The sequence below is a fragment of the Jaculus jaculus genome, chromosome 10 (assembly GCF_020740685.1).
Source record: "Jaculus jaculus isolate mJacJac1 chromosome 10, mJacJac1.mat.Y.cur, whole genome shotgun sequence".
Classification (NCBI taxonomy): Eukaryota; Metazoa; Chordata; class Mammalia; order Rodentia; family Dipodidae; genus Jaculus; species Jaculus jaculus.
The window spans coordinates 31,251,772-31,259,207 of NC_059111.1; the positions used below are offsets into that span (position 1 = coordinate 31,251,772).

The window sequence follows — 7,436 nt, forward strand, 5'->3', positions numbered from 1 at the left end:
GGCGCCCTATGCAAACGAGGGGGCGTGGCGAGCGCGCCGTGCCGGGGCCCCGGAAGCGCAGAGGAGCCCGGTATAAAAAAAGTACTGAAGACATTTCCCCCGGCACAACTGCTAAAGCTCCGGAGACGCGAGCGGGCGTGCGCGGCGGGCGGGCTGGCGGGCGGCGGCGGGGGCGGCAGGCACACGAGCCGCCACCTCCGAGACCACCGCAGCGGGGACAGCCGGGGGCGCGGCGGGGCGGGGGTCGGCGCGCACGGACGGACGGAGTCGCTCTACCTAGCCGCTGCCGAGAGTGCACTCGCGGCTCCGGGAAGTGCGGCCGCCTCGCTTGCTCGCTCGCTCGCTCGCTCGGGGCGATCCTAGAAGGGGCGGCCGCGTCCAGGTGACACAGACGGGACTGTCGCTTGCTCTTTCCGGATGCATCAGAGATATTTTTGGTGCGGGGCTGTGGTGCGGGGCGCGGCGCGCGGGGAGGGACTGCGCGGAGACCGGGGAGGGGGCGCGCTTTTCCCACGGCGGGGCCCCGCCTTTGCTGTCGCCGTCCCCCTCCCCTGAACCCCTCTTTTTCCCCCTCCCATCAGGACTGACCAAGGCCAGGTGGCATTTGGAGGGCGCTACATGGCGGAGGGCGAAGGGTACTTTGCCATGGCGGAGGACGAGCTGGCCGGCGGCCCCTACATCCCCCTGGGCGGCGGCGGCGGCGACTTCAGCGTCGGCGACTTCGGCGGCGGCGGCGGTGGCAGCGGCAGCCTCGGCGGGCACTGCTTGGACTATTGCGAAAGCCCCACGGCGCACTGCAACGTGCTGAGCTGGGAGCAAGTGCAGCGGCTGGACGGCATCCTGAGCGAGACCATCCCGATCCACGGGCGCGGCAACTTCCCCACGCTCGAGCTGCAGCCGAGCCTCATCGTGAAGGTGGTGCGGCGGCGCCTGGCCGAGAAGCGCATCGGCGTCCGCGACGTGCGCCTCAACGGCTCGGCCGCCAGCCACGTCCTGCACCAGGACAGCGGCCTGGGCTACAAGGACCTGGACCTCATCTTCTGCGCCGACCTGCGTGGCGAAGAGGAGTTTCAGACTGTGAAGGACGTCGTGCTCGACTGCCTGTTGGACTTCTTGCCCGAAGGGGTGAACAAGGAGAAGATCACGCCGCTCACGCTCAAGGTAAAGCTACTGGAACGGGGCTGGGGATGGGGACGGGCGCGGGGGGGGGGGGGGGGGCGGGGAGCTGACCTGGCCGGGTGGCTCAGTGAAATGCTGTGGATGCGGCCGCCGCGGGCATGGGGGACGCTTTGATGGTTTTCATGAGTGAACTAAAGTGCGTGGACACTGGAATATTTTAGTTATTCTTCTGCTTCCTCCTTTGCCGTCCCTGCTCTTCCTCCCCCCCCTCTCTTTTTAACTTGCTGGAGTCTTGCTGAGAGTAGATTTTGATAGGTGCAAGAATTTTGATGTAAGTAGATAGTTTTTGAGTCATCTTTTAATGGGCTGGTCTTTGGGAAAATCGCAGCCTGGAGCAGAACTGAGTCAATGGGGTTTTATTGTATTGGAAAATGTGAATAGATTGCGTCTGTTAGATTCAGCGTTTGCGATATATTTGGTAGTTCTCTGTGTTAGTTCACATGTTAAGGGTATAGTGGTATGCCCCTTCCCTTTGGTTCGGTCGCATCTTATATAATTAATTTAAATGGTCTGAGGCGTTTTATGTGGTTGTAACTGTAGAAAGTCAGTTGCAGGCACACTGTGATACTGATTGCCTGGGGGTGGAAGAGGAGAACTGGTGGCTGGGGCAAGGGGTAGAGGCCGACTAACATCACCTTGTGCCCCTCTCTGTGATACTGGGTGATATTATGCCTATTAGACCATTTTCAAAAAATAACACTGGAAAAGCCAGACATGAAAACAGAACCTCTGAGTACCCTACTGCGTCTGCCAAAAGCCTCAAACTGTTACTTCTAGTCCCTTTCCCAGACGGCAAAACTGCTCGTTAAATATATATATGTATTTTTTTTTCTTCCTGTTTTTGGAACTGTTTAAGCCTGTAGGTAGTGTTTTGCTGCAACTTGATAAAACTGGGAAAGAGCAAAAATAATTCCCAGCTGTGGAGAGGATCTATTTACTATTTCTTTCCAGTTTTGCTCATCTTTGATTTATCTTTTTACATTATAGGAAGCTTATGTGCAGAAAATGGTGAAAGTGTGCAATGACTCCGACCGGTGGAGTCTTATTTCCCTGTCAAACAACAGTGGCAAAAATGTGGAACTGAAATTTGTGGATTCTCTCCGGAGGCAATTTGAATTCAGTGTAGATTCTTTCCAAATCAAGTTAGACTCCCTTCTCCTCTTTTACGAATGCTCGGAGAACCCAATGACTGAAACATTTCATCCCACAATAATCGGTGAGAGCGTCTATGGCGATTTTCACGAAGCCTTTGATCACCTTTGCAACAAGATTATTGCCACCAGGAACCCAGAGGAGATCAGAGGGGGAGGCCTGCTTAAATACTGCAACCTCTTAGTGAGGGGCTTTCGGCCTGCCTCTGATGAGATCAAGACCCTCCAGAGGTATATGTGTTCCAGGTTTTTTATCGACTTCTCAGACATTGGAGAGCAGCAGAGAAAACTGGAGTCCTACTTGCAGAACCATTTCGTGGGATTGGAAGACCGCAAGTATGAGTATCTCATGACCCTTCACGGAGTGGTGAATGAAAGTACAGTGTGCCTGATGGGACATGAGAGGAGACAGACTTTAAACCTTATCACCATGCTGGCCATCCGGGTGCTAGCTGACCAAAATGTCATCCCTAACGTGGCTAATGTCACTTGCTATTATCAGCCGGCCCCTTATGTCGCAGATGCTAACTTTAGCAATTACTACATTGCACAAGTTCAGCCAGTGTTCACATGCCAGCAGCAGACGTACTCCACTTGGCTACCCTGCAATTAAGAATCATTTTAGAATGTTCAATAGGGAAGCCATTTCAGAAAAGCTGGGGGGGGGGGGAGAAAAAAAATGAGTGACCAGCCCTAATTAGGGACGTGTTTTGTGCAATGATGATCCACTCCTGAGTTTAAGTTTGGCAGACTATGGATCTTCCCATTGGTCTGGGAGCATGATCTCAACTGATGGCCCTCCCAAGCTCCCCATATTCTCTTAACCCAATTGGAGTCTTGTCTTGGAACAAAAGAGGCCTGTTATTAAAAGCACCTAAGTTCTCTTAAGATAATATGGGAATGAAAACTGCTTGATGACAATATGGGTTTGCAATAACTGCTCCCATTGCTTTGCTGTAGGGGAAGGGGAATGGAGAGAAATTTAACCTGGAATTTTCCAAAAGGAAAAGATGGAGGAGGAGAGGTGTCATACCACCTTCCTTACCAGTTCAGGAGTTTAGAGAGTAAAGATAGGATTTGGAACAGGGACTCCCCAGTGGATGGCCATCTGTGTCTGCAGGAAGTGCTGTCTGTGGAGGGCTCCTGTTGTCTCACAGAATCAGCTCGCACCAAATGAACAGTAATAGGTTGGTGCAGCTCTCTTTAGCAAACAGCAGAACTTACGATGATACGACCCATCAGTTCCAGCTGCATGCATAGCTCTGATTGTTAAAATGTGAAAATGCAAGCAGAAGCAGCTGCAGCAACAAAAATAAGCTCCAGGACCAAAGATTTAACATAAAATTCCCAAGTAGGAGAGAAATAATAGCATATATAAAGAGTTACTATATTTGTTACACACCAGTATACATCAAAGTGCCTGTTGTTTTCTGAAAATTTGAAGTTGAAAAATTATTTTATGATTTAATGAGCTTTATTTTATCAGGGACTTAAAAAGAAGATAAAACCACATATAAGCTTGTGAAAGGTGGAGAAAATGCCCTATTTTCTTGGAAAATACCTGTAAAAATGATATTGTTGGTGTAATGTTATCATAGGTACATGTGTGTATATTATGTGTGTATATTACATATATTTGTATATACACACTACCTTCACTATGACCTAAAATAGTTATCAAATAGGAAATATTTAAATGTGTGTTTCTGTTTTCAGTAGGGTCACATGACACATGGGCATACTGCAATGATGAATTAAAATCCTTATCTAAAATATTAAAGCAAATGAAGGAGGGGAAACTAGTAATATATTAGAGAAGAGATTATACATTTTTATTGAGAATTTTTTTTTCTTTTTCTGTGAGCCAGGGTATTCCACAAATGGGAGAAGATTTGGTAGAATACTTTTTATGTTGAGCTGCCATTTTGAAAGTTTGAGCCCCTTTTAAAAAACAATTGCATGCCTTCAAGATGTATACTTGTGGATCTAGGGGTTAACGGTAGGTTACTTAAATCCATAATGTCTTAAAAGAATTTCTGGTGATCTGAGCACTACTTATTAATATTTAAATGAATTTACAAATGGATGCATTCTGCATTTCTGGACCACTAGAATTTAATAAATGTGAAATGACCATTTTTAAAGAGCATTTGCACAACTGCATAAAGTTTATATATGAGATATATATATATAACATTTTATAAATTCAAGCCAATATGAAACATGTCTCATCTGGTTGTCACTGCATTTAACTAGTTAGTACTGTACTTTTAAATTAATTCACTTTGCATTAAGTCAAACACAACTTTATTTTTCTTTTCCAAGACACCAACTAAACCTTTGTGATATGAACTGGCATGATTCAGTTTGGTGACAGCTAGCCCTAGAACCCCCACCCCCACGAGCCCCATAAACACCGGTCTCTGAAAATACACTTGTGAGAGCAAAACAAATGCATTAAAAACTTTCCCTTCATGTTGTGAAAAACCATATGATCCCCATTAACCCTGGTAAATGACTGCTTGTTATGATAGCTCTTCTGAGACCCTAACAATGAGAGAGGGACCAGGGAAGAAGATACATTCTCATATTGGCAGTGTGATCTGTTTGTTATCTGGGCATCTCAGATGCTCATCCTAGGCTAGGCTGGCCCAGGTTAATCTGTCTGGACTCCCTTCCGTGCATCTCTCTGAAGCCTGAACGGGAACCTGATGGCTTTGCTGCAGTAGCCTCCCTGAGAATTCCTCCTGAGCTGTCACGGCCCCTGCACTGCCACTCTTTCCCAGGGAACTCTTCCTGCTCCCACGTTGCCCCACTCTCCCTCATCACTGCCCTGGGTTTAAAACATTAGTTGCAAAGTCCCAGGAAAACATTATTCAACTTGGAGATTAATTCTTACACTCACACACCAAAGTCTGGCCTGCTTTGCCTTTTGTGAGTTTTCTTTGAGAAAACTAAGGCTGCTAGGGGGCAGAGGAACGTCTGGTCATCTGCTTTCTTCTCATCCTAACTCTTGACATGAGTGTCCACTGTTTTCAAGAGTCTTGAAGAGCTCTGGCTCTGCCACAGCAGCAACCTGCTGTTCATTTATGGCACAGGTTTTTGTTTTGTTTTTTTTTTTTGAAGGAGCCTTATTTGAAAATACATCTTTCTTTTATCTTTCTCAAGTATTTCTATTCTTGCTTACTCCATGGTTGGTAGCTTAGTTGAATGTGCCATAACCTGGCATTCAGATAGAGCAGGCTGTTTTCAAGAAAACTTTTCAGCATTTACTTTTAAGATTTATGTATAATTTATTTCTATTTCGTATGTACTATGCTGTTGTGTATATGTAGTTGAGCACACAGTAGAATATATGTCTCTCTCTGTGGATGTATGGCCTAAACAATTGAATGTCTGGTGAGACAGAGCCGTGTGTATAGGTCAGAGAAAAGAACAGCTCTCATTCCTGCTCAGTGCCTAAGATGTGTTTGTATTTGTGTGTATCTGGCCTAGTATGCTGGTACTTTGAAGCAGGAGGTTTTATTGTCTGGTGGCTTTTCTCGTGTGTCCAGTTGAGTATGGCAGAGACACTTAGCCTGTGACAATGCCCTGTTAAAAAGTTTACTTCATCTGCAGTAAATCCAACTGCCTCGAGAACTCCTACACCAGAATGAACTTTACCCTTCCAGAAATGGGATCAAATGTCTGTTCACTTTGGTATTGGATGTTTTGCTTTTTTTCAGTGTGTATCCAAGAACATCAAAAAAATTTGCAATGATGGCAGAATATCTGTACTTCAAGCCAAGAAAGAAGTGAGATGAAAAGTGAACATATTGTTTTTATCACCCCTTCTGTTTGCTTATTGTTGGTTGCTTTACTGTGCATAAAGTTGTTCTCAGTGCAATGCTTGTTAAATAAATATTGTGAACTATTTTGTAAATGAAATGTATTATGTTTAAAGCTGTCAACAGCTGTCAAAAATAAGCTTTTTTTGTTGTGGAAAACAAAATGTGTTAGATGAAACCAAAAAGCCAAAAAAAAAAAAAAAAACCAACTCTGTTTTCATATATATCATCTATTTGGATATAATCTTTCTTTAAGATTTATTTTAGCATAGCCATTTCAGTGCTAAGAAAGACTCACTCTTATGTGACGTTTTGTGATCATAATGGCTTGCTAACAAAATACGTGATAAATGTTCAAAATGGGAAGATGTCAATTAACTTGGTGAGAAATGCTGCAAAGCTTCTCAGAATGGAGGGATTTCTGCCTGTTGGCTGTCTCTCCCTCCCACTGTCCACAACCATTGCCTATCCCGAGGTGGCCTCTTACAGCATGTTGCACCTTGGGTCACCCTTGGAATGTGTTGACAATAGTGTGTCACAGGCAGAAATGTAGTTGATGGAAAACGGACTCTTAAAAACTGACATGTTTTAATCAGTGCTAGAGGGAACCGATTGTGAATTTTGTTTACAGCATCCAATATTTGGATTTTTGTTTTGTAAATAAAAAGAAGTTATTTTTTTCTAGTGTCTGTTGTCTCTGCTGTTTGCATTGGCTAAAGATGATTTCCTTAGAACTCCAATCCACATTCAGAAATGCACATAGAACAGACCAGTCTTTAGCAAGTCACATGGGAGCTAAGAAATGACTGCATCCAGCTTTTAGCTACCCCATTCTGAATAACTCAAACAGCTTCACCAAAAGCGAATAGGTGCCAAAACTTTGGGTTTGAACACAGAAGGGAAAATTGGTTCAGGAGATAGCTGTGCTCATTTTGAGGACAGACTTGTGGTAGCTCTGAGTAGCTCTTGGTCTTCATGAGTAACCCAAAGACAGTGATCTTATTATCAGTGATCTATGTTTCATGTATTCAATAGTATTTAGTTTCTGCATGGATTAAGTATTAGTAGCCAGGAATTGGAAGAAGTGAAAAGAAAGAAGAAATAGGAATCAAAAGACTTAATATGTTTGTATATTCAGACATATGTCTGTGTGTATGTATGTGTCCATGTGCACACTGATCACTAAGATAACTTTTCACTGGCATTCATATCATCCAATCTTTTCAGATTACCAAGAGGTTTATATTATTAGTTACAGTTTTTCTTTGCATAATCTTGA

General features: G+C 44.8%; 1 protein-coding gene across 2 annotated transcripts; it reads left to right on the plus strand.

Annotated features, from left to right (window-relative positions):
* The first annotated feature begins 285 nt into the window (after nt 1–285).
* Tent5a (terminal nucleotidyltransferase 5A) lies at nt 286–5,450 on the plus strand. 2 transcript variants are annotated; one of them, XM_004660472.3, is made up of 3 exons: nt 286–437; nt 582–1,161; nt 2,167–5,450. In XM_004660472.3, exons 1-3 carry the CDS (start codon nt 418–420, stop codon nt 2,941–2,943), a joined length of 1,377 nt encoding a protein of 458 aa, XP_004660529.1. In that variant the 5' UTR covers nt 286–417; the 3' UTR covers nt 2,944–5,450. The 2 variants fall into 2 exon arrangements, with proteins under 2 accessions (XP_004660529.1, XP_004660530.1); XM_004660473.3 differs by having other exon boundaries at nt 289–382.
* The last annotated feature ends 1,986 nt before the right edge of the window (nt 5,451–7,436 follow it).

What these genes read in the sequence shown, in the direction of transcription:
- Tent5a (XM_004660472.3), top strand. Translation starts at nt 418, where the DNA reads ATGCATCAGAGATATTTTTG. An exon ending in ATGCATCAGAGATATTTTTG is followed by an intron (nt 438 to 581) that starts GTGCGGGGCTGT and finishes CCCTCCCATCAG; the next exon opens with GACTGACCAAGGCCAGGTGG. An exon ending in TCACGCCGCTCACGCTCAAG is followed by an intron (nt 1,162 to 2,166) that starts GTAAAGCTACTG and finishes TTTACATTATAG; the next exon opens with GAAGCTTATGTGCAGAAAAT.